The sequence below is a fragment of the Panicum virgatum genome, chromosome 5N (genome assembly GCF_016808335.1).
Source record: "Panicum virgatum strain AP13 chromosome 5N, P.virgatum_v5, whole genome shotgun sequence".
Taxonomy (NCBI): domain Eukaryota; kingdom Viridiplantae; phylum Streptophyta; class Magnoliopsida; order Poales; family Poaceae; genus Panicum; species Panicum virgatum.
The window spans coordinates 50,879,482-50,904,001 of NC_053149.1; the positions used below are offsets into that span (position 1 = coordinate 50,879,482).

Genomic DNA, 24,520 nt, shown 5'->3' on the forward strand with positions numbered 1-24,520 from the left:
TATTTCGGTTTCTACATGTCATGACCAAAGACACGAGCGTACACTAACATCCGCATTTTATGCGTAGGATTCTACCCAGATGCGGGCGCCAGACCTTCTTCCTCCTTTCGACCTGGTACAAAACACTCTCTCAATACACTCACTAATTTACCACGCAACATATGTTGGTTTACGTTTATATGTTACGCAGTGTTTGTTTCGAGTACGTTCGTTCCAGATAACGAGGGCATCACCTTAGACGAACTCGACAGCTTGACTCCAGACTCACCTGGCGCGCACGGTGACCCCGATGTCTTGGGGGTATTCACAGCTAGGTGGAGCAGCACTTGGGATCTCTCAGCAGCAGACACCGCGTCCCTTTTTGCGTCCTGAGCGACAGGTGAGGTCTCCGGATCGTCACACCTACTCCGAGGGCCATGTCCGTGACCAGCAGAGGGCTAAGAGGGTCCAACGCCCTAGGGGTGGTCAGATATATCCGATGTTTGTATCTTTGATGTTTATTTGTAATGAGATAGCTGTGGACCGCTTATTTGTACACTTCAATGTTCGTCTCTGATCACTCTCGTATTTTCCATTACATATGATAGATGGTATGTTTATGCTTCGATGCTCCATTAGGACTAACTACGATTCAAACTCGACATTATGTACATGTCCAGTGAATGCAAGTTAGGTACAAGACATACATACAAGCATAATACAACATTAACAATACTAAATGCGAATACATCTTAAACCGATGAACATCATATGTTATAGATCATGGCATGAAATCATCTAGGTCGTCATCCCAGTTGACAGATGGTGGTGCTGCAGGTGGTGTAGTATGGCTCGACGAACCTCTTGCCTTTCCCTTTCTCTCTTTTCTGGATCTAGGTTCATGTAAGGGGGAGGAACATCATGTGTTGGAGGCCATGGTTTGGGAGGCATAAAGTCATCCATGTCATCATCCCAGTTAACACAAGTTGTTGCTTGAGGTGCTACAGCTTGACTTGACGAACCTCTTCTCTTTCCCTTTCTCTCTTTTCTGGATCTAGGTTCATGTACATGGGGAGGAACATCATGTGTTGGAGGCCATGGTTTGGGGGGGGCATGAAGTCATCCATGTCGTCATCCCAGTTAACACAACTTGGTGCTTGAGGTGCTGCAGCATGACTTGACGAACCTCCGGTCATCTGTTTTTGTGGAGGCCAAGTACTATCACCAGAAGATCTTCTCCACCTCCTTCGCCTAGTTTGCTGCATAAGTCCACCGAAGATACATACTAATTTACGGAAATTTGGTATCGATTTGTTAATCAACTCCGTGTCCTCGGGGTAATCCTAGCATATAATTAAACAACAATTTTACTATTTTATAAATATAGATTCCAAATGACGGACGGAATTAGAACTGAATGAGAGTTACCTTAATGTGCATTTCATACACCTCTGGCCGCATCCATATCTTATAAGAACTTTGTAAGAATTCAATGACATTAGGATGATTCGCTAGTTCACATACTCTCATGTATATATTCCGACGTTCTAGCAGGTGTCCCTTTACATCTTGCGTTGTAATATCTCGAAACATTGTGAAATCTTTAAATTCCACTATTTTTGGACAACACCATCTCTATCGTACCATCCGCTAATGGATCCAACTTCTTATTGATTAAAAGATGTGTCATGATATCAAGTATTATACTAGATTTTTTTTCGGTTTATGAAAATCCTCCAGAATTGGAGGCAGCCATTGCCTTATGCTGTAATATCAATAAGATACTGTCATTATAAATTTACAATTCTATATTTCACTATCCAAAAATTAGTTCTATCATCAAACTCGCACTTAAATTGTTCTACTATAACACTAATTATATTAAATTGCTATACAATATCAATGGATTCAAATATAATTACCTGCAGATCACAAGTGCGTAATCCGGCAGGGCTTCGTCGCTTTCCTTCTCCTCACCCCTCTCTTTTTTTTCAGGATTTTTGGTGGAAGTTCCTCTCTTTTTTTTTCTAGATTTTTGGTGGAATTTTTGGGCTCAAATGAGGAGGGAATGTGGGTGGGGGCTTATATAGAGGAGGGGACCCTGTCGCCCGAGGGGGAGTGGGGGCGACAGGCCCCCCTGTCGCCAGTTGGGGGGCGACCGGCCCCCCCGCCGACGAGCCCCCGCGCCGCGCTGACCGATGACCGGTTTGTAAATTTTTTTTAAAAAAAGGCCTGTCGCCCCCTGCCTGGGCGACAGGGGACTGTCTCCCCCTGCCTGGGCGACAGGGGACTGTCGCTCTCCCCATGAGTGACAGGGGCCTATTTTTGAAATTTCTTGGTACGGCTATATATTTTTGAAATTTTAATTTTTTTAAATATAAAAATGAAAAAAGGCGCAAACGGCAGTGGGCTGGTCTCGTTGCCCTGGGCTAGGCCAGTCACCAGCGGGGGCCTGGTCGCTGCTGCTGGGAAAAGGTAGAGCGATTCGATTCGCCCAGCATTATTTGCATCGTGCCAGGAAAATGAAATGGGGGCAAAGCACCTTGCGCGAATTGCCGCTGTTTGCTTTGCTTAGCGCGGGAACGGCGGAACAAGAACCAGCCGAGCACGGCGCCAACGGGGATAAGCAGCCGGATGTTGAGCGGAAAAAGACGATCGGGAGCATATCCAGCAGGGTACCGTATCCTCCTCCGAAAAAGAACCGAGCAAGTGGAAGAGCATCATTGGGTCCGGGTCATGGGCTCATGGCTGTGCGCGCTTGCCGCCGCCGCCGCCCCTTTTGAAGCACCGGGCGTCCACCCTCCAGCTCGCTGCGAGAGAAAACGGAGGAAAGGAAGGAAATTGACCGTGCAACTTCTCTCGCCGGCGTGCTCTCGGTCTCACCCACTGGGCCACTGGCTGGCCCAAGTGGCGGTTGTTTTTTTTTTGAGGAAGAGATCAGGAGAGCATTATCGTGGTCATGAACTGCGCGCGCCAAGTTGTGCATCGTAGTTTTTCAAGAAAAGAAAAGTTGTGCATCATGGCGTTGCCATTGCCATCTCGTATGTGTTGTGCCTTAAGGATGGTTGACAATTCATAGGGGGGGGGGGGTGGGGGAGGGGGGGGGGGGGCACTGCAACTATGAGGCCTGCTTGTGGGAAGAAAAAGAGGAGGCAACTGCATCGAGAGATCTCTCCATTTAGGATCACGGGTGAACAAAACGGTGAACGTTATAATGTACTTTCTTTTGGATTCAGTGTCGTAATTTACTAGATGCGATGGATGCTGTATTTCAGCATTTTGCCCTTTTACAGGGATTAAATTTTATTTTATAGCGTATTTTTGTCGGTGTATTTTATAGCGTTGGTTCCGGAGAAAATGAGTAAATCTCACTAGAAATAGAAAAATAACAAGTAGTACTTGGTAGCGCCTTTTTTGTTTTTGCATTTTTCAAAAAAATTTTTACAGAAATATATTTTTGGATTCAGGTTTTACAGTTCTATACCCCTGCCGTCCGGCAGGGGGGCGGCAGGGGCCTACCGCCCGACAGGTGGGCGGTAGGGACCTATATGTAAATAAAAATAAAATTTTTTTACGCAGAAGTTCTTGGAGGGAGCCTGCCGCACCCCTGGCGGGCGGCAGGCCCCCTGCCGCCAAACCAGTTGGCGGCAGGGGCCTGCCGCCCGGCAGGGGGGCGGCAGGCTCCCTCCTCAAATATAAAACTCCAACCCTTCCCTCTGCGCCCTCATTTTCTGCCCACGAGATCCAGAGAGGGGAGAGGGAGAGAGGAGGGGTGAGGGAGGTAAAAAAACCGGCGAAGCCCTGCAGGATTTTTGATTCGAACCGCAGGTAACCAATATTTCTCAACTATTATAGACTTGTTTCTAAAATAATCATGAATTAGAATAGATTTATATTTTGGATAGTGAAATATAGAATAGTAAACTTAGTATGACAGTACCTTACTGTTATTGCAGCATAAGGCAATGTCTGCCTCCAATTCTGTTGGATTTTCATGGACCGAAGAAAAATCCAGTATATTTCTTGAGATCATGACACGTCTTGTAATCAGTAAGAAGTTGAATCCATTAGCGGATGGTACGATAGAGATGGTGTTATCCAAATTAGTTGAGTTTAAATATTTGACATTGTTTCGAGGTATTACAATGCAAGATTTAAAGGAATACCTGCTAGAACGTAGGAAGATATACATGAGGGTATGTGAACTAGCGAATCATCAACATGTTATTGGATTCTTACAAACTACTTGTAAGATATGGATGCGGCCAGAGGTGTATGAGATGCACATTAAGGTAACTCTTATTCAGTTCTAATCACGTCCGTTATTTGTAATCCATATTTACGAAATAGTAAAATTATTGTGTAATTATATGCTAGGATTACCCCGAGGACACGGAGTTGATTAACAAATCGATACCAAATTTCAAAAAATTGGTATGTATCTTCGGTGGAGTTATGCCCCAAACTAGACGAAGGAGGTGGAAAAGATCTTCGGGTCATAGTTCTCGGCCTCCGCAAGAACACGTGACCGGAGGTTCGTCTAGTCGTGCTGCACCACCTCGAGCACCTAGTTGTGTTAACTGGGATGACGATATGGATGACTTCATGCCCCCCAAATCATGGCCTCGAACACCTGATGTTCCTCCCCCTGTACATGAAAGTAGAACCATAAAAGAGAGAAAGGGAAAGTCAAGAGGTTCGTCAAGTCAAACTGCACCACTTCCAGCACCAAGTTCTGTTAACTGGGATCACGACTTAGATGATTTCATGCCCCCCAAACCATGGCCTCCAAGAGATGATGTTCCTCCCCCTGTGCGTGACTACCTAGATGATTTCATGAAATAATGTGTAACATATATTGTTCATCGGTCTAGATTGTGAAGCAAATTGTACTGAAATAATTTGGATTCTTCAGTATCATGGATGTGTACTCATTTAGCTATCTTCTATGTGTCACATTATGTGGTGGCTTGTGCTATAGGTGGCGACAAACCAAGTGTCCAAGCATTTGGGGCTAGCCAATTTGATACAATGAACGATATATAAATATAACGTTAAACAAGATACCACATAAGATATTACATTAAAGGTTACGTTCATTACAACCAAATTCTATAGAAATACGCACTGCCAACTAGTTAAACAAGACATTTAGACATAGTACATACACAATATACTTAATTTCGTACACATAAATAAATGCACAACTAGATGCGGCGAATTCTTGTAGGTGGAGCCGATCCATCCGTCGGATTCCCGGAAGGTCCAGCCTCGACAGCAGCATTGGGTACTGATAGCTGTGGGCACTTCTTGTAAGTGTGACCATCCGCTCCACACAAGTTGCAATGTTTTTTCTTCTTTCCAGCCTCGGCCTCGTCCATTCCGTTCCGGATACGACGTGTCTGCCTTCGGCCTATGCCCCGCTTCGTAGCTGCATCAGGGATGAGAATTGGATGGGGATTTTTTTGAGTGAATGGGCATAGAATACCAATGCCGTATATCTCATGACACCAAGTCTGTGCTGCGGCTTCTTTTGTGAAATATTGAGAAACATATGACGCAGCATCTAACCCAGATACAGAACAAGCCGCGATGATATGGGAGCATGGTAAGTGATGCACCTTTGGCTTCTAACATCGGCAGAACACCCTCCCGTCAATGGTTATCAAAACTTCTTGAATTACCCTTTGTCTGCGGACACCCTGTCCGGTCCTGTCCCTGCATGATACCTAAAATCTTTGCTCCTTTGTGCCCATCGATATGACTGAGTGAAATCGAGCCTTTTCAACTTTTTTCTCCATGTACTCATTGACCCTTCTGCAAAAATGCACTCCTGGATCATTAAGTAAGGGAGCGGCTGATGTGTATCGCTCCCGAAAATACTTTATGCATCCATACATGATGAACTCAACAATGCCAACAAGAGGAAATCCACGAACACGACGCATTACCATATTGTAACATTCAGCATGGTTGGTCGTCTCAATCCCATAACGTCTCCCATCTGTGTCATACAGAAGTGACCACTTCTCTTTAGGTACACCATCAATCCACTGTGAAAATGGCTTAGCATGTCCAACTAATGAATCTGTAGAACGTCTCCTGCTGGATGATGAGGCCTGGCTCTTAAGCAATTCAGCACTCATGTCATCAATTATACCCCACAAAGCATCAAACTTCATCTGCTGATTCTGAGTGCACAATCGCTTGAACAAATTCATCAGATCCTTATTCTTGAACCGCTCATAAAAGTTAGCAGCCATATGCCTCACACACCACCTATTGACAACATCTGGCCATATAGGAGGTGAAAATTGACTACCTTCTTGGAGCTGTCTTATAGCTGCAAGTAGACCTGCATGCCTATCACTGATAAGGCAAACATTAGGCCTTCCAGCAATAACATGAATCTTCAGACGTTCAAGAAACCAGTACCAGCTTTCTGTGTTCTCATTCTCAACAAAGGCAAAGGCGATGGGAACTATCTGCTTGTTGCAATCAATTCCGATTGCCGTCAATATTGTTCCCTTATATTTCCCTGTCAGGAAAGTGCCGTCAATACACAGAACAGGAAGGCAGTAAATGAATGCCCTCACACATGCTCCAATGCAGAAGAAAGCTCGCAGCAGAATGCTTGGCCCCCCCTGACAAACTCGGTACACTGTATGTATCAAAAGCACTTCCAGGATTTCTTTGCACAATTGCTTCAAGCATACGAGGTAGGTTGTCATATGATGCTTCATAAGTGCCAAACCTCATCTCAAATAATTTTTGTTTAGCCCGCCAAGCCTTTGCATAGCTGATCACATACTGGAAATTCTGTTCAATGTCCCTAATTATCAATGCAGGCTCATAATCTATTTTGTCAAGAATCACCCCATACATCTTCTTAGCCACGAAAGTTGATGTGATATTACGATGATGTCCCACTACACCTGTCAATCTACAAGTATGTGGTGTAACAATTGAACATTCCCTTGTATGCATGCACTCGCCATGTATAGTCTCTATCTGCACACCTCACCTCATATTCTTTGCTGCTAGACTTCAGTACTCTGAATTCCTTCCTCAGAGATACATCCCAGAGCTTCACAGCATCCTTCACATCCTCAAGGGTACGATACTTTGCCCCTTGTATGACCTCATTCACTCTGTATTCAAACTCCGGACATCTAATATCTTGTACCACTGGATTACCAAAACCCTCTTTACGCCATTCACCTAGCACTGGGAAGCGCTCATCGTCCTCATCGTCCGATGAGTCCCCACATTGCTCTATTATTTGTGCATCCTGGTCTTCTTTCTCCATGTCCTCCACAATTCCAGGTATCCGCTCGCCTTCATCTGCTAAACCTTGTGGTTCTGGTTCTGGTTCTGGAGCTTGCACGTTCTCTTCTTCTTTATCCTCTTCCATCTCTTCATTGCAGTCAAATGTTGTGTGTGTTGACCCTTCACCTAAATCACCGGTCTTCTGGTGAATCTGAATTACCATTGCGAGAGGCCACCCACTTTCAAGAGCTGCGTGCATGTAATGTTGCCATTCTTCCGTACTATTTATATGCGTCAACTCCCAGAAATCCCCATTAGCTTCCCAGGAAGTCAAGGTATGAACCGTAAGCAAATGAGTCTTTGAATTCACATTGAACATCTTGTGAAGACATTTCCGTATGGACTCAAAACTCCTCTCTAGGGGTTTGTCTAGACTGCACTGTCTTCTTTCCAATGTTGATAGATTTACTCCACAAGAATCATGAGTAATTCTATAGAAGTCACCGTAATGAACTTGAAATGCCACTTTGCTCGACATATTTGGCCATGCAAAGACTTCATTTTAATTAATCTAATATCTACAAATATACTATTCCTTCAATTATAACCACTAATCCGAACCCTAAGTGCTTACAACAATAAAAAATACTAATCATAAAATTAAATATAAAAAAAATATGGAATGACAAAGTTGAGAAATATTGGTTACATGCGGTTCGGATCAAAAATCCTGCAGGGCTTCGCCGGGTTTTTTACCTCCCTCACCCCTCCTCTCTCCCTCTCCCCTCTCTGGATCTCGTGGGCAGAAAATGAGGGCGCAGAGGGAAGAGTTGGAGTTTTATATTTGAGGAGGGAGCCTGCCGCCCCCCTGCCGCCCACTGGGCGGCAGGGGGGCGACAGGCTCCCTCCAAAGACCTCTGCGTAAAAAATTTTTATTTTTATTTACATATAGGTCCCTACCGCCCACCTGCCGGGCGATAGGCCCCCTGCCGCCCCCCTGCCGGGCGGCAGGGGTATAGAACCGTAAAACCTAAATCCAAAAATATATTTTTGTAAATTTTTTTTTGAAAAATGCAAAAACAAAAAAAGGCGCGTACTTGGTAGTGGAGATAAAGGGAAACTGAAGAAGTCCGCTCTCGGCACGTTTGCTGGGCCGCAGATAAATCTTGCAGACCTACGACTTGCCCGGCCCGTCTTCTCCCCGCCGACCAGCCCGCATCATCTGAAGCCCAATCCATGGCTTGCAAGGCGAAGAACGCGGGGCCTCGGCCGCCGCCTACTCCCCGGAAGCGGAAGAAGGGCAAACGAGCCGTCCCCTCCCCCGCGCCGCCCACAGAAGCGCCCGCCACGGCAGCCCCAGCCGCCATGGAGGCCGAAGCGGACGCCGCCACTACGACCTACGTCTACGACGCCCTCCCGGGGCTGACCCTGGCCTTCTCGCCGGAGGAGGCCCTCGACGACGGCGCCGAGCCCCGGCTGGCCCCCGCCGCCGCGGGGCAGGACGAGGATGATGCCACCGCGACCTATGCCGTCTTCCGCAACGAGATAACGGCGGCTGGGGATGCTCTCGTGGACATCCCCGCGGCGGACTTCTTCTCGCTCGACGTCTCCGCCTCTGCTTCCGTCGAGGCCCCGGCGTCTGCGGCGGCGGCGACGCCTTCGAGCTCCCGCGCTGCGGAGGAGCAGCCAGCGCAGGGGTCTGAGCGCGCGTGGTTCAGGGGAGGGAGGCGGTTCAGGAGTCCCATGCTGCAGCTACACAAGGGTGAGGATTTTTTTTACTGCTCTGGGTAGTGGATTTCTGCTGCTTCCTGCGAAGCTACTTAATTGCTTTGATGAGCTTATAGAGTAAATTTTGATAGCCTAGTTTACAATGTGTAGCAGGGTTTGGCTATGAATGTCTGATCTCAGTTTTGGCTTTGCCAGTGGTGTTTTCCTTCGGGATGTATTTTCGGTTTTGGGATAGTTTGAGTTTTGTGGCTCGCTATGTCAAAATGAGTTGCGGCTTACTGTAGTTATTGATGGAATGACATGATCAGAGATAATCTGAATCTGTAATGCATTGAGTGTACTGAATAGCAGAATAGGTGCTTGGGAATTGTGGTAATATGCATGTCCATATTGAAGGCCTGCTCATACCATACCAAGGATCACGAACCTGGACTGTCTACAACCTTCATGATGTTTTCCGTGCCGTTGATGAATAGGTGTAATGACATCCTTAGAAGATGTTGATTATAAATGATGATTAAAGATAATCTCTGTAGTGGCATTCTTGTATTAAAGATGGAGAAAGTATTAAGAGAAATTGTGATGTAGAATAGTGACTTTCGTGGTTTCAATGGAGTAAGTACAAATTTTGTTATATACCATCTCATGGATCAGTCTTATACTTATGGAAAAAGTAGTGAAGCTATGTTATAGAGTTGATCCAGGCCTGGAAATCAAAATTTATGTTAGCACTTGATCCAGGCATGCAAATCAAATTTACTTCTGGTACTTGAATTAAATATACCTTGAGATCAGTAAAACCTCATAGCTATATTCGTTGTTTAAAAATTGAGAAATTAACTGATGCGGTACTTATAAATATTAACTATTTGCTGCAGAGATTCTCGACTTCTGCGATTTTATCTCACCTTCTACTGAAGAGCAATCTTCACGGACAGCTGCTGTGCAAGCTGTCTCAGATGTTATCAAACATATATGGCCTCAGTGCAAGGCAAGTGAATTCTCTTGTGCTTGGTAGCAGATAGCTTTGAACTATTTGGTGATTCCCAGTTTTGCATGGCAGGTGGAAGTCTTTGGATCTTTCAGAACAGGGCTCTATCTACCAACAAGTGATATCGATGTAAGCATTTTCATTTATCCTCTTATCTAGATTTCTACCTTGGCATTTCACTTGCCTTCCCTTGTTCTGTATTAGTCGCTGGAGCATAGTGCTTCCTTTGTTAGAACAAAATTTTCTTCCCTATCCTGCGACGGTAAAAGGTGAAGATTTGCTTGCATGACGTGTCTTCTAATTCCGTTTTGTACAAAATGCAAGGCCCTTATAGGATATAGCTCTTACTATTGATTATTAGGTTTAAAGCAATAGAGAGCATTGGTATCTGATCATAAAGAATAATAGATATGAGATAATGGAAAAATAACAAGAGAGGGAGGAATACATATTAGCAGAACAAAGTATGCCTTCTGTCATCCCATTTGCAGAAAAGCAACACAATTGCCTGATAGTCTAAAGATTGAGATACCTGGCAGTTAGCACTAGTAATATTAGACCTAGATTAGATGGACATGCCATGTTTTCATGGACATGTATTCACCTCTTAATTGCTCTAGCTAATTTGATATCAGGCGAACATACTTTGATACTTTCTTTCTTGACAAAGGAAGTTTCTGGGTACGTCAGCTAGGGCTTTTTATAAGCTTGCAGTTTCATCTTTCACCTGGAAACATATTTTTCATATATCTTCTTTTTTATGAGATGCTTACTCATTTATCTGTTCACATTGGTTTATTGCTGCAGGTTGTAATATTCGAGTCCGGAGTTAAAACTCCTCAGTTTGGCCTATATGGTCTTGCTAAAGCATTGTCTCAGAAAGGTGTTGCTAGAAAGATACAGGTTCCAGTTTTCACCCTGCTTTAATCTGTTAAGTTAGCATCTCTGCAAGTTCCTTTTCTGGTTTGTGTGCATATTACAAGATTTTCTGGAGGATAAAATACTATTTTCTCGCCAATGAAGGAACAACACAATTTTTATCCAGTTGAAATGAGCACCCGAAATGATCAGTGGTTTAATTTGGCAGCTACCAAACTCCATTTTTTGGAAGCTATCACCATTCTTTTCTGTGTTTTCCACTTTTGTCAACTAGTTGGATACTAAGTTGCTTATTTTGTTGATATGCCAACGCTTTTCTTGTATCACAGGTAATAGCAAAGGCACGTGTGCCAATTGTGAAGTTTGTCGAAACAAAGAGTGGAATAGCTTTTGATATCAGGTTCAGTTTTGTTTTCTCATTTAGTCATACCAATAGTCCTTGCATTTTTAGTTTCATTTTCATTTGTGCCAGACTGCCTCTTTGTGTAATATATAATATTGCCTTTCTGTTCCAGCTTTGATATTGATGGCGGGCCACAAGCAGCAGACTTCATCAAGGTACCTGTTCAGATGAAACAACTAGCTAGTCCATTATGGATCACAGCCCGTCCATTATGGCAGATGATTATATGCAGTTTGGTTCACCTGATTCTTTTGACCAATCTCTTTCATTTTGTACTGTAGGATGCTGTGAAGAAGTTACCTGCTTTAAGACCTTTATGTATGATTCTGAAGGTTTTTCTGCATCAAAGAGAGCTTAATGAGGTAACATTCAACTAAAAATGGTGACCATTTGCTCATTTTCTTAAGTAAAAGGTTGTTATATAGAATTGTTGGGTTGACTCAGATTTCTAGTGACCACTGCACTCTTTTTTGTAGGTCTATTCAGGTGGAATTGGGTCATATGCACTTCTCACAATGCTGATCACACATCTACAGGTGAAATAAGATTAATGACCTGAGCTGTCTATATTCGAAAGTTGCAAAGAAATACTTAAAAAACAACTGAAATCACAGTAAGGTGTTTTTTATGATATAATTAAGCTCTCAAAACAAACCTAAGGTATTAAACGAATCAAATGCATTAGATGTAAGCATTTTTAACACAATTATCTCAACTGCATCATACTTTCTTGTAGTGTCATTGTTTACTTGAAATCTGCAACCTGAGGATTCATGCTTTCAGATACAATATTTACCACCATATATTTATTCTCTTTTAGTTGATGTGGGGTGGGAAAGATATTTTGGGGTATCGTCAGCCCAAGGAGAACAATTTGGGAATTCTTTTGGTAAGTAATACTTTTCTTCTATATGGACAATTGATATTTTTCGCTCGTAATACTTTCATATTGGTCCACTGCGTACAATGAGCTTTGCAGTAAGGCAGTGTCCCACTTTTGAAAATCTTGTTCCTTTATGTCTTTTCTACTCCATTGGAGAAGCATGGCGCTTCACTTTATGATGAAGATATGGAAGTGACTCCACTTATTATTTGCTCCCTTTTTCTGCAGGTCAAGTTTTTTGATTTTTATGGACGCAAGTTGAACCATTATGATGTTGGAATATCTTGCAACTCTGCAAATACCTTCTTCTTAAAAAGTGATAAAGAGTAAGCCAGTGATTTTGCTAGATGGTTTTATGCCAGATGGATAAATCTACTAACTGCTGTGACTGCGATTGGATGATTGTTCAATGTCTTGCTCATCTGTACTTGCTTTCCATGTTTCCCTATATTTCCATACTAGCAATATATCTCTTTTTTTAAGGAACAACATATATCATTTTGTCGGTAACTGTTTAAAAATGGTTTATTGTCGTTTGTTGATTGGTAGTTTCGTATGCAAATTTTGTTAATAATTGATCTTTTTGTCAGGTGGTAGGTTGAAATTAGTCGCTAAGTTCTAACCCTATTGTTCACACATAAGTTCCATTTGGTTTACTGGTCCATCTTCACTGATTTTATCTCAAATATGCTTTTGTAGCTTTATGAATTTTGATCGGCCCCATCTTTTAGCTATTCAGGATCCCATGGTAGGATCTCTATTCAATGTCCATTCTTCACCTAGGTTAAATAACTTGAGCATCTTCAGTTGCAAATTTACATATTCAAATTGTGATGTCCAGGCACCAGATAATGATATTGGAAAGAATTCGTTTAACTACTTTAAGGTAATTGTTCTATCAAGGTGGACCCGTTCTTCTGTCTCCCATTTTGTCAATGTATGGATATTAGGGGTGTTAATTGGTGACCCTTAGGTGCCCCTCCAACCCTTTTTAGTTCAAAATTTTGTACTACATCAAAATGAGATCTCATTTTGGTGGAGTAGTACAAAATTTTGAACTAAAGAGGTTGGAGGTGCACCCAAGGATTATCAATTTGCACCCCTGATGGATATGATAGCTGGAATTCGTTTTGATGATTTAATTCATTTACTCTTTCATAATGCTCACACTTTCTTATTAATAACTATTGATAAAATGCTCTTATCTTAATTTGTTGGTTTCTTTGCTGGTTCATCATGGGAATATGCATTGGAATGACATTTTCATTGTATCATCCATTCAAGAATCAGGATTGGCCATTTATGGATGGTTTAGTTTGGTCTCTAGCTGATAGCATCAGTTCCTGACTAGAACTGGAAGGCTATTATTCCTTTTAATGTTGGAACGAATATGCTACTTATCATCACTTCATCAGTTTGAATTGAAGCTTCCTTAAGAAACTGCTAGGTAGTGTACAGATAATTCACAGCAATCCAGGTCCATATATCCATAGGGTGCTTTATTCCCTTCTCTTGCTACCATCCAGGTTGCTTACACCAATTCATCTCCCCCTAATTTGCTATATATATTAATTGACTAGGTATTTGCATTTTACCTATGGTATTATTTCTCTGGAATCTTTTGACATGAGAAAACTTGTGCATACTGGACTTCTGATGAAGAAAATCTTTAATTATGCTTTAGGTGAAGTCAGCATTTTCGAAGGCATACTCCGTGTTAACCGACGCAAACTTGATTACAAACTTGGGGCCTAAGAGAAGCATTCTGGGTACCATTGTCAGACCTGATTCGGTTCTCCTTGACCGAAAAGGCTGGAACAATGAAGATAAGTTGCCCGACATGTTAACGGAACCCTGGGAACCGGTAACCCGGCAGTTTGACAGTGAGAATGATGTAGTCTACAATTGGCATGTGATAGATGAGGATGAACCATTGCCCAGAAATAGCCAATCCACATCTGAGGACACTAGCTCTTCCCCATCTAAAAAACGGAAGTCCTCCAAATCAAAACAGAAATCACGAAAGAAGTCGAAGGCTGATTGCTCAGGCAGTAGTAGTGCTGCAAATGGGTTCAAAGAGGATAGAGCGTCCAAGCGGGAAGCAGGAAGCAGCAAACGGTGGAAGGGGCCAAGGGAGTACGACAGATTTACAAATACACTCCCACAATACACGCATGTTAGTAGGTGGTAACTTTTATGGTGGTTGCTAATAGCATTTACACAGGTCTCAGAGATCCAGCAGAATTTGACACTGAGAAGAGCATCGTGTTACATTATTGTACACCTGGCGACGACAGGCAATCGATGATTATTTAGAAGCCCCAGTGTATTGTTTGTTTGTCTATCTATTTAACCTCTATCCTTTATTTAACGGATATCAAGCTAAGATCTAGTTATATACTTGTATAATTTCAACGTGCAGCAATTTTGTTGGTAATGGTATGTGTGGTGATGATGTATATTCTTTTCTGTTGCATCATTCAGTGATGCAAATTCATATTCAAATATCGATATTGTGTACTGATGACCTAATTGGATGGTACGAGAAATTTTGTGTTAGAGAATGTACATGAATACTGTATAATCTGACCTCTAGGCGATAAGATTAATACATCTTTTTCGTTCTGTGTTTAGAGTGCATAGATCGATAGTTCTGGCCACCCCAAGCTTCAGTGACGTTCTCAGTTAGCAAGTGATGTTCTGTTTTCATTCTGAAAATGGAAGTGTTCATTATTACTTGTGACCAACTGTAGCACTTGCATTCTGCAGTGAGCTTAATATACAAACTAGTGCTCAATGAATAACTTGGAGCATGCTAAGCAATGAAGATGAAACGATGTCAATTTAAATTTCCGGGACCACAGCTATGTCTTCGTTCCATGCACAAAACAAACTAGATCAACAGCTGTTAAGAATCAACGTTAAATTGACCTTTGAGAAAGCAACAGCTGTTAAAAATCAACGTTAACAGCTACCATCCGACAAGCTGATGTAAACCCGTTATATATTCATATAAGCAAGGCATAAAGTTCAACACTGGTTACAAGGAGATATGTCCATTAAAAGTGAGGACATATGCCGAAAATCAAGACTCAGCTAACCTAGCTTTCTTATTTCAGATTGACCTTCAGCTCAAAAAGACTGAAGGATTTGTTTCAATCTGCTGGCTGATGTAAAAAAAAAAAGAGCCAGATGACATACTCGTAGACCTGATGTGCTTCCAACTGCAATATGTATGGTAGTAAGTTGTGGAAGCAGTGAAATGTATGATTTCCCATTATCCATTATGCTGACCAGTCGCGTGGGGATGTTACATTGCTGCCAGCATTAAGCTTATCAACCATGGCAGATTGGGCTGCAGCCACCACCGGGAGTATGTCGACTTGATCCCGTGGGTACCCTAGTACACTGGCTGTTTCAACCATATTTCCAAATGGATGATTGTGCACAGCTTGCGGTCCCAAGTGATGAAATGCCATAGGAGCAGTAGCTGGAGGTTGAGGCAGAACAGCAACAACAGTTGCAGGGTAGTTAGAAGGGTTCTTGTATGAGGAGCTATAGGTCTGCCCATTTCCTTGAACATAAGATGCAACACTACAGTGACTGGGCTGGCTTGTTTGAGGACAGGGGCCCTGGCTGTGTGCCTGCAGCGACTGTGGTTGCTGCTGCTGGATATTATGATCAGCCACTGGAAGCAAAATTGTGTTGCCTTGGCCATAAAATGAATGGGCGACTTCATGATGCTTCTGCTGCAGTGAAGAGTATGGCTGCACAGCCACACTTCTTGAAATCGGCTCAGAGTTAGCATTGGCAGGCTTCTGGGAACAGTATGAAGGATACAAGGGTGTGACTTGAGGAGCACTCTGAGACTGAGGAGATGACGATTGTTGTTGAACAGTCTGGCGTGGAACTTGCTGAATGATGTATTGCTGCTGTTGCACCATGGGCTGTTGGGAATGCCATGTGTGTGAATCAACCTGGGTAGGCATCTGGGGCCTATGATTCTGTGACTGAGGGTACAATTCAGTTGATTGACTAGATTTCTGAGGTAGCTCAACCGCAACCCTGGCTTCAGGATTCTGGACAAGTGGCTGCACAACTTGAACCAAAGGTTCCTCCATGGGTTTGGCATGATCCTGGCTTTGCACATAGTACACAGGAGCTTGGTTCAGCTGCTGCTGGTCATTCTGCGTACTCAAAGAGACCGGCACCAGGTGTTGCAGAACGAACCCGTTGCTGCTTTGGACCTGGACCCCAGGGGATTGCATCCCATTAACTTGGTGAATCGGTAAAAGGGCAACCTCATGCTTCGGAACTTGTGTGCCGTGGTCGTTTTCCCTTGGCGCGATCATGGAGAAACCAGTGGCTTCACTCTTCTGAGAAGGCACCTCATGTGCTATTTGAAGTTTGCTCAGTTCTTTCGGAGTTTCAGCTAAATCTTGCCTGTCCTGAAGGATCTGCACAGATTTGTGGACCTGGCGACCAAAATGTAGATCTAATTATCAAAGTTGCTATGTAAATCTCATCAACCCCACAGTGAGTTGACTCCACTGACTGTACAATCGTGCGGGGAAAGAAACAAACTGTAACTCTTTAGGCATTGTACACCAAACGTAAGTGGAATTCCAAATCTCACTGTTACGTTTGAAGTTTGAACTACCCCGCGGCATTACGGAAATAAATCACTACTCCAGGAACCATTTGGTGCACCCATGTGTTCCCGGATCCGAGACGCAGGGATCAGGCACGCACCTGTCTGAGGTTCTTGTCGATGCACCTGAAGTTGGCGGTGCTCTCGCTGTGGTAGTCCATGACGTCGCTGCGCAGCTCCCCGATGGACCTCTCGAGCTTGTAGCAGTAGAGCTCGAGCTGCGAGAGCCGGCCGCCGATGCCGTCGAGCGAGTGCAGCAGCGCGTCGGCCTGCTTCCGCATGCACTCCTCGACGGCCGCCATGACGGCGTCCCTGGGGTAGAAGCCGCCGTCCTGCTGCTGCTGCAGCAGCGGCTGCGCGTAGACGCCGACGAACGCCCGCCCCGCCCTCTCGTCCTGCGCAACCAACCAACAAAGCCGTCTCTCGCTCTCGGAGGCCGAGGGGGAAAAAATCGAAATCACGAGCGCGGCGTAGCGTACCTCGCGGCGGCGCGGGTGGTCGAAGGAGCAGCGCGCGTCGGGGGGCAGGTCGAAGGCGCCGGAGACGGAGGCGGCGGCGGGGCGCGCGGGGGAGGCCATGCGTGGCGTGGGCTAGGGTTTTGGGCCGGTGCAGTGTGGTGGGGCGGGGTGAGGGGCCGGGGAGCTGGGTGGGAAATGGGAATCCGGAGCGGGAGGAGGAAGGGGCGGGGAAAGAGAGGGAGGGAGAGGAGTGCAAGCTAAGCAGGAAAAAAAGCAGCAGGATAATGTAAAACCGCCTGGTAGTAGTAAACACAGTGTGTGAAGAGAGGTGAAAAAAAAAGTGGAAACAGAGGAGGCAAGGCAAGCAAAGCGGAGGTGGCGAGAGGCTCCCTAGTCTAGACTCTAGAGGCGAGAGCGGTGGTGGGGTGGGGGAGGGGTGGGGCTGGCGTCCTGTGGAGTTCGAGGAGCAAGTGGGGGCAGCGAGCGTGGTGGATGGACCTCGGAGGGCGAGACGCGCGGGCCGAAGCCGCCGAGCTCCGGAGCTCGGCGGAGCCCCGTCCACATGCGGGGCTGCGAGATGAGATCTGGCGAAATCTGGTGGGCGGTGTCGCGCCGCGCCACCGCGCTGGCGTGGGATTCAGCGGTGGCGGTGGGTAGATAGGGGCCGTAGCCAGGGGTGGCCGGGGAGGGTGTGGACCGACTGTGCACCGAGACCGAGAGGGGATACCGACGTGCTCGGCTGCTGGTCAGTGGTCAGTTCAGCTGGTGCGGGTGGGGGACGACGGGACGCCGGGGGCGGCGCGATCGGTTCCCGATGACGGGTTTGTTCGGGGGAGCCTCCGTCGCTGTCCGCCGCGTGCGCCATGTGCGGGATTAACAACTGAACGGATCAGGCACGGCCGGGCAGGGCCTTGCATTGCACAAGGTTACTGTGGTTCCAACTTTCCTTTGGGTGGGTGGCCAGTGGAGGTTGCCGCCCAAGGTTTGAAGCTGGTGACTAGCGGTGCGAATTGAAACCTTGGAACCACAGTAACCTTCTTTAGTTAAATATTTGTACTATTTTATAAAATAAAATTTTATTTTAGAAAATAGCATATAAATATTTAAATTTAAAAAGGTTGGAGATGCACTATAGGTAACCAATTTGCATCCCTACGTAATCACAAGGTCTCATTGGCTCAACACACCACAAAAGATTTTTTTTTTTACAATGTTGCACGTTTTGCTCCCGGATTGGCTGATTCGCCCTTGGGCAGTGGCCACTGCGCGGAAACTTTCGGGCTGTTCGAATGCAGAATTTTGAGAAAATATGTGGATCTGCATTTGCATACAGTTGTTTTCTAGAGTACAACTATGTATGTACACTGTCCCCTTTGTGGTGATAACTTTTTATCCAAGTAATTAGAGAACCCCCCTCGATCCTGTGTTGCTGTGCTTCAGTGAGTTATATAGAAAGAATATAGAGCTACGTGCAGCAATGTTATAAGCATTAGTATAGCAGCCGGTATATAGTAAATTAGAAGAATACCAAGTTCAAATTCAATGCCAACCCATCAAGCTAGTAGGTTGTAATGGGGGATGGTGCGACAAAAAGTCCATTCAGGAAGCACGCTTGACTAGGAGGCCACATCTAAAAGTAGCCTAGAATGCAAGTTGTGTGCGTTTTACAAGGATATGCATCTTCCCTGCCCCGCTTTCGACGCAAAGTGTAAAAAGGCTGCATTCTTTTGCTGTACATGGAGCATTATCTGAAGAAGTGCGTCGAATGTCAATTTGCCTGGTCAATATGGACATAGGAACGTGCATCTCCTGAACAAGGTGTCGTACTGACGTACCATCATAGTAGTATAGAGGATTTCGCAAAAGAGAATGTAGTACAAAGGAAGAGGTGAATTTTATCTGTACTAATATAAGTCCGGATATTGAAATTACGCTTGTGGTTCCCTACGGCCTACGGGTAATGCAGTAGTTAGCAAAATTTTGTACAACTTCAGCCCAAGCTAATGATAAATAAATAAAAAGTTTCGTGGCCACATGTACCCGGCCCATTTCGCTCTAAAATGTAGGTTGTTGCAGATTTTTGCTAAGTCAAATTTCTTCAATTCATCAAATTTACAGAAAAATGTATTAACGTCTCTAATCCAAATAAATGCACTAACAACACTTATTACATTATGGATTTAACAAACTGTTTGGATGATGCAAATGTTGGTGTATTTTTATAAGCTTGTTCAGAATTAGAAAAAAAGTTGACTTATAATAATAATAGATAAAACTAAAATTACTTACATTTTAAAATGAAGAGAGTACTTGATAACCGCATAAATAGACAGATTTGTTGAACGCACAAGAAAGGGCATCCGTTTTTTGTATATAGCCAGATGAACAAGTTCTCAAAGAAGCATAAGGTGGAGCTATGCCGGTGTGCCATTGGCCCTTTCACCCTGCCGAAAGTCGACTCGATCGGTAGCAAGTGGATAATGAACTTCCTATAACCGAAGGCTGATGAATAACTTTTGAATGGAAGGGACCCGCCGTAGTGCGTTTCAAACTGCCATTCCGATCCAAGTGCATGCAAAGTCGGCATCATACACTGAGCCCATGATGGAATGGAACACTGCATCATCAACCAACAAATAAAACCTTTTGCGTCGGCAGCTGAGGCGGTTGGGAAGTGCATCACATCATATGACCCCAGTTGCCTAGTGGCCACGGAGTCAGCGAGATCTACATGCCTATACGCATCACGCCATCAGCCGGCGAGGGGATCGCCGGATCGGGTATTCGGGTGGCATCCAGATCGGGCGCCTTTTGGCCCGACCGGTAAGCGGTTTTCCCCGGTTGTTGGCGGCGGCAAATGGCCGACAAATTCCTTGCTTTCCCCACACTTGAACGCTTGGCAGCCACAACTTGGCGCCTCGCGCGCGAGGGCACCGACCCACTGTTCCGATCCATCGATCGATCTAACTAGGCCAGAGCAAAAGCAAAAGATTCTTGCGCCAGTTTTTTATGTCTCGAGTTCGTGCCCCGGCCGGCTACTTGACGTCATTGATTAGTTCTAGTTGTATATGACAGTAGCTACGTCTTTGAACTTTGATATCAGTTGTTTGTGACAGTAGTTCAACTGTTGTGGATCGTCTACTGTAGACAATAAATTGGGATGCAATATGCAGATCTGGGATTACCACGTTAAGTTCATTTTTTATTTCCATTCATTGAAATCCAGAGTAATTTAACTAATCCATCAACCCGAGGTCCTCCAAAAGGATGGAGGGTGGGCGGCAACACACGAGAAGGCAGCAGTCATTCAACAACACTTCGAAACGGCGATGAGCCGGCCGCCGCCACAACGAAGGGACTTTAACTGGGACAAACTAAATGGGACAAACTAAATCTGCAGCAATTCAACCTAACCTCCTTGGCCGACCCTTTCACAGAAAAAGAAGTCCATGAAGCCCTCCTCCAGATCTCTCCTGATAAAGCCCCTGTTGACGCGAGATGATCACACACCAAACCCAAGAGTCCCGTACGCCAAGCCCGTACTACACTTGATTTGAACCAAGGCGTGCCAATCAATTTGACCTGTAAATTAACAAGGAAACAACAAACCGTCAAATTCAAGAGTGTATTGGCTGGATTTCCGAATCACCCTTACGCGGGGTATCGGCAAGGCTCTACCGATACAGAAGGCGACGATAGATCGGGTATGATAAACGTGTAATAAAAGCGACCTACGAGGGATCGGCAATGAGCTGCCGATGCCGATAAACAACTAGATGGCTAGATCTAAAGCCGACACGTGCCAGATAACAGCGTACAAACCCACGAATGTATGGATCTGGACAAAGCTAAGCTTATGATCAATCTAATCGGCTTTACAAGGTTTATCGTGATAAATAAGGAGCTTACAGCCGATTAAACAAATCACTAAGCCGGGTAGTTTGTGAATGAATCTAAACGAGAAAAAAACGATGCACCGAGATCAAAGCTTAGATAAATTCGATAAATTTTGAATAGATCTGAACGAAGCCACAGCGATGCGCCTGGAAGCTAAAGCTCAAATTTACTCGGTAAATGAAAACGTACCAGCAAACCAAGTCGCTCGAATGTGAGGCGTCCTTGATCAGCTTGAAAGAACTCGCGAAAAAGAAAAAGATGGCGAAGCCGCCGACGAGAAAAGTAAATTGCAAGTAGAGTAAATTTGTGTTTGTTGGATGTGTATCAATCTTTACAATAGCCGGGGGCCCATATTTATACCCCACGTTAACACAGTCCTAGCCGATCACGGCAAAAGCATAATTCTATCTAAAGCAACGAAACTATCCTAATAAACAAAACGACACCTTCCAAACCGAGACCTCTTCGTACCAAATCTATCCATAAGCGCCAATATATCAGAACGGTACCAAATCACGACCGATCCTGCCACACACATCGCCATCTTCCAACCCGGTACCCTTTTCCTTCACCAATCCTTTGACACGTGCCAAAAAACGGTGTCAACACATGCCCCCCAGTTTCGGAGTGAAATATTCTTTTACTCCGAAATTATTCCTCAATCATAATTATTTCTTTCAAACGGTAGCCTCAAAAGCGCTCCGCGCCGTTCTAATGAAACGGCTCACCAATCCAGAATCCCGATTTCTGAGGTGGGGTCACCTTATAAATACGTCAGCATACTTCCCCTTCCTCTTCTACACTTCCTGCACTCAGGCCATCTTTTCCCCTGTTCAAAAACTCATCTGCTCTGCCGCCTCCGGATTTCAGCGCATCCTCTTCGACCGCAAGAAGCTTCTCCCAGGTTCTGCAAATGGCTTCCATTTCTGAAATTCCTCAGGTACAATAACTCCCATCCTCTTTTGTGCTGCTATTTCGATCTGGTATTTGCTTCTGTTCTTGATTTCCCCCTTTTCCGCCATTATTTCTAGGTCCTCAGGAACTCGATCTTCATCCCTTTGTCCGAGCAACCTAGCATGGTCTGTCTAGGCCCCATGGGCAATCCAGATCCAACTAATATAATCAACCTGGAAACTGGCAGAATCCCCCTTAAGACTTCAAATATGACCTCAAATTGGTCCCTTGCTTTTAGATCTTGGCCGAGTGTCACCCCAGGATGGAGGAATTGGTTCTATAGAGTAGCGAAAGTTTATCGGGCTGATTGGGAGCAACATGACATTAGTCAATGCCTGAACCTTTCTTTATATGAAATGATCAAGAATGAGCCGATGCTCGCATCGGCCTCCTATTTTTGGTCCGATGCCATCAATGCCTTCTTGTTTGGTCATGGCCCAATGACTCCAACCTTACTAGATGCCATGATGTTAACTGGTCTAAATATCACTGCTCCCGACCGATCCTTTAATTTCTTGGACCAAGCTTCCTTCAAGATAAAGACCAGAACCATCGGTGGTTGGAGCGGATATGTCACCGAGAACATGAAAACTGGTTGTGACAGTCAGGGAACACACTGCTTTCCTCAACATGTGGTAGGAAAAATTCATCTTTTGTGGCAAAACAACAGGCCCAACCAACAATACTTTGAAGATGGCCGAAACCCTAGCCAGTGGAAACCCAGTGCCTCTTGGCAAACATCTTCTTGGATTAGTTTACCACTTACTCCATCAAGTATCGGCCAAACTAAGGGCCGATCAACCAATCTCCAACTTAGGAGGTCCCTGGTGGTTCATTCAACTATGGTTGAACATGTACATGCATAAGACCATGGGCATCAGGCTGTCAGAAATGTCTTTCCCATCAGAAGAATTTGACGAAGAAGAAGACCCAATCACTCGCCATTGCACCTCCTTCGGCAAAACAGCTATTATGATCGACAACGACTCCAATGTTTTTGGCAACAATGATTTCTTCAAATGCTTCTATAATGCTTTTACCGAGAATTCCACCATCTGGTTTGCATACCATGATGACAATAAGGAATACGAAAACCCCTTCATGTTCAGCCTTGATTCCTGGAGAGATGATGAAAGAGCCACAAACATCATGAGAGAGGCCATATCTCCAAGAATTCTGCCTGCCAACTTTACTTCTGGAAAGAGCGCCATCGGCTATGAATTCTGTTATCCATCAATAGTAGCCAGGCAATTGGGATTTGTTCAAGTGCCGCCTCTTCTTTACTTTGCCGACAAGGTGCAGGCGAGAAACCCAATCGGCAATGCTCTTACATACAATCGGCTGAAGAGTTTGGAGCCAGTCATTGACATGACACAGCTAGCCGATTGGCAAATAGCACCACTTACCACCATACCCTTTGCACAATGATGGTCAGAATGGCAATAAAATCTCTTCTGTGAATCACTGAAGATCTACTGCATTGCCTTGGATGAAAATTACCAAAGTACCGATGATGAGGTAAACACATAAATTTTTCTTGCTACATTTTCACCCTATACTACTTGTCTACATTCTGACAAACCCTTTTAACAGGTTGATGGTACTTCACCCCCAACGATCAGCAGGAGCGGGCAGCCGATTAGATATTCTCCACCAACTAACTCTCCTCTCATCGGCTATGATGCACCAACCCTTGCCGATGTCGCTGCTGGCAAAAAACGCAAGATGACCAGCACTAAGAAAACAGCTCAGAAGACCCACGGCTCTTCTATTCAGGTCTTGATCATCGTGTCGTCACTAAATGCCGATGCTCCAATAGATGCTACTCCTCCTCGCTCAGAAGGTAATAAAAAACTTTTATTTCCTTTACTGACTATAATGCATCCCTTACTAATCACATTGTTCGGCGTTTTAAGATATAGCTGCCGAAGATATAGACGAGGAAGACATCCAAGAAACTGCTTCTCAAACATCTCCAATAGTTCAGGTATTTTACTCGTCCATCCACCATTCTCCAGTATTCATCTGACATTTGTATTTTCAAACCAGATTCAACGCCTACCTTCTAAAAGAGCTAGAACAATTGCCTCACCAGTTCAGGTAACATAACCATTTTCTTCTTCTGATTCAACCTTACATTTGACATTGGTTTTTCTATCCAGCAAATATCAACTATCGTGCAAGAACCATCAGTCATCCCACAAGATGCTCTCCCTGATTCTGGTGTCCCGGCATTGCTACTTGCATCATTTTCTGCACTGATTACCGATGAAGTTCCTCAAATACAAGTAAGATATTTCATTTTTCAGAAATTCAGAAAGGGAACATCCAATTAACATTCCTTCCTTCTTAACCAGGCACAAGACAGTCCAGACAACAATCTGTTTTCTTTTCAACTTGGGACCATCGGTGTAGAAGATGAAGCCAC

The 24,520-nt window shown here is 44.5% G+C and overlaps 2 protein-coding genes across 3 annotated transcripts; one reads left to right on the forward strand and one right to left on the reverse strand.

Moving 5' to 3' along the window:
• The first annotated feature begins 8,469 nt into the window (after positions 1–8,469).
• On the forward strand, positions 8,470–14,664 carry LOC120672134 (terminal nucleotidyltransferase 4B-like). Its single transcript, XM_039952432.1, has 13 exons — positions 8,470–9,010; positions 9,855–9,967; positions 10,040–10,096; positions 10,775–10,870; positions 11,176–11,246; positions 11,362–11,404; positions 11,531–11,611; positions 11,726–11,785; positions 12,070–12,138; positions 12,361–12,458; positions 12,832–12,880; positions 12,974–13,018; positions 13,817–14,664. Exons 1-13 carry the CDS (start codon positions 8,485–8,487, stop codon positions 14,321–14,323), a joined length of 1,815 nt encoding a protein of 604 aa, XP_039808366.1. The 5' UTR covers positions 8,470–8,484; the 3' UTR covers positions 14,324–14,664.
• A 455-nt stretch (positions 14,665–15,119) lies between these two features.
• LOC120672135 lies at positions 15,120–17,623 on the reverse strand. 2 transcript variants are annotated; one of them, XM_039952434.1, is made up of 3 exons: positions 17,263–17,619; positions 16,885–17,178; positions 15,120–16,607 (listed from the first exon to the last, which is right to left on the reverse strand). In XM_039952434.1, the coding sequence occupies exons 1-3, from the start codon at positions 17,359–17,361 to the stop codon at positions 15,417–15,419; spliced, it is 1,584 nt and encodes a 527-aa protein (XP_039808368.1). In that variant the 5' UTR covers positions 17,362–17,619; the 3' UTR covers positions 15,120–15,416. The 2 variants fall into 2 exon arrangements, with proteins under 2 accessions (XP_039808368.1, XP_039808367.1); XM_039952433.1 differs by having other exon boundaries at positions 16,885–17,623.
• Positions 17,624–24,520: the final 6,897 nt, after the last annotated feature.